This window comes from Castor canadensis, chromosome 1 (genome assembly GCF_047511655.1).
Source record: "Castor canadensis chromosome 1, mCasCan1.hap1v2, whole genome shotgun sequence".
NCBI lineage: Eukaryota > Metazoa > Chordata > Mammalia > Rodentia > Castoridae > Castor > Castor canadensis.
In genome coordinates, this window is record NC_133386.1 from 192,267,983 (window position 1) to 192,269,864 (window position 1,882).

Sequence of the window (1,882 nt, forward strand, 5' to 3'; positions counted from 1 at the left end):
AGAGACAATTACCAGTATCATCTGTTAATTTTCTTATTTATGTTATTGTCCAATATCTGTCAGGTATTTTAATGCTTTGAACTACTTTGCCTATACTTAAGTGTACTGATTTTATATGTCTGTTGTTTGCATTAGAGAAATGAATGCATTTTTCAAATTTGTCATCACATACACATGTAACTGAGGAATGTATTATGTCATAATTTTGCATGAATGTGATTTTTTAATTATATAAGTGGTAAAGAGTAAAGTTGAAGAAGTATAATGATTACTCAAGTTTATGATACCCAATGTTTCTACAAGTTTGAATCTTTTATCTTTATTGCTTTCTATATCTATTGCTGTATAGCTGCATCTCTATCTAAAATTATTTATCTATACCTAAAGGTATATAAAACTAGATATTTGATATTTTGTGTTGAATATTGTTTGAGCTTAGATGTTGGTTACAGTAGGAGTTATTAATCTCCAAATATTTCTAGGCATTGAGCAATGCTCTTTTATGAGCAAAACAATCCTGAGAACCATTAATATTTCTCATTTCCTATTACTCTCTCTCTAAATATAGATTACTGATATTTTAAAGATGACTATTTTCAAATAGTCTAAATGTAAAACTATAGCATTATCTTATTTACATCAATTTCCATAATAAATTCCTCCCCCAAGTAATAATACTTGAAAGTTATTGACTATGCTGATGTTGCTATTTACAATAGGTTTTCTAATAAACCAGGATGGAGAAGCACAATTTCATAGCAGTGAGTGAATTCATTTTTATGGGCATCACAGAGTGTCCTGAGCTGCAAGTTCCATTATTTGTGCTGTTCCTCATTATCTATGCGATTTCAGTGGTGGGCAACTTGGGCATGATCATCTTCACCAAGGTGGACTCCAGGCTACAGACTCCAATGTACTTTTTTCTCAGACACCTGGCTCTCACTGATCTTGGTTATTCTACAGATGTGGGACCCAAAATGTTGAATTTTGTTGTAGATCAAAACCCAATCTCATACTATGGTTGTGCTACACAGTTAGCTTTCTTTATTACATTCATTGAATGTGAACTTTTTATTCTGTCCGCAATGTCTTATGACTGCTATGTGGCCATCTGTAACCCTCTACGCTATAAGGTCACCATGTCACAACAAGTATGTTGGGTACTGGTGGCAATACCTTACCTCTTCTGCACATTTATGTCTCTTACAGTTACCATAAAGATTTTCACTTTACCCTTCTGTGGCTACAATGTCATCAGTCATTTCTACTGTGAGAGTCTCCCCTTGTTATCTTTGCTTTGCTCAAATACACATGAAATTGAACTCATAATTTTGGTCTTCTTAGCCATTAATTTGATTTCCTCTCTTCTGATCATTCTTGTATGCTACCTACTCCTTCTCATAGCCATTCTCAGGATAAACTCAGCTGAAGGCAGGCACAAAGCTTTCTCCACTTGTGGGTCCCATCTGACAGTGGTCATAGTCTTCTATGGGACTTTGATATTTATGTATGTACAGCCCAAGTCCAGTCACTCTTCTGACACTGATAAAGTGGCTTCCATATTTTACATCTTGGTCATCCCCTTGTTGAATCCTTTGATCTACAGCCTGAGGAATAAAGTTGTAAAATATGCCCTTCAGAGGACTTGGAAAAAAATATACAATGTCTTCACTTAAAGATTACGTATAATATGAATCCTACAAATGTGATTTCATTATGGACTGGTCTCACTTTCCTCCATTATATGTAGAAAACATACATAGAATTACATAGATTTAAGTGCTGGTATTTTTCTTAAGAGTAGTCAAACTTCTAAATGCTTATAATTACTGTTGGAAAAAATTAAATGCTTTTCTTTCTTTGAGGAGGAGAGATGAACTAT

At 33.9% G+C, this 1,882-nt stretch overlaps 1 protein-coding gene across 1 annotated transcript; it reads left to right on the forward strand.

Moving 5' to 3' along the window:
• Positions 1-737: 737 nt before the first annotated feature.
• Positions 738-1,676, forward strand: LOC141421730 (olfactory receptor 8K3-like). The gene has a single exon (XM_074069155.1). It carries the CDS (start codon positions 738-740, stop codon positions 1,674-1,676), a length of 939 nt encoding a protein of 312 aa, XP_073925256.1.
• Positions 1,677-1,882: the final 206 nt, after the last annotated feature.

What these genes read in the sequence shown, in the direction of transcription:
- LOC141421730 (XM_074069155.1), top strand. Translation starts at nt 738, where the DNA reads ATGGAGAAGCACAATTTCATAGCAGTGAGTGAATTCATTTTTATGGGC.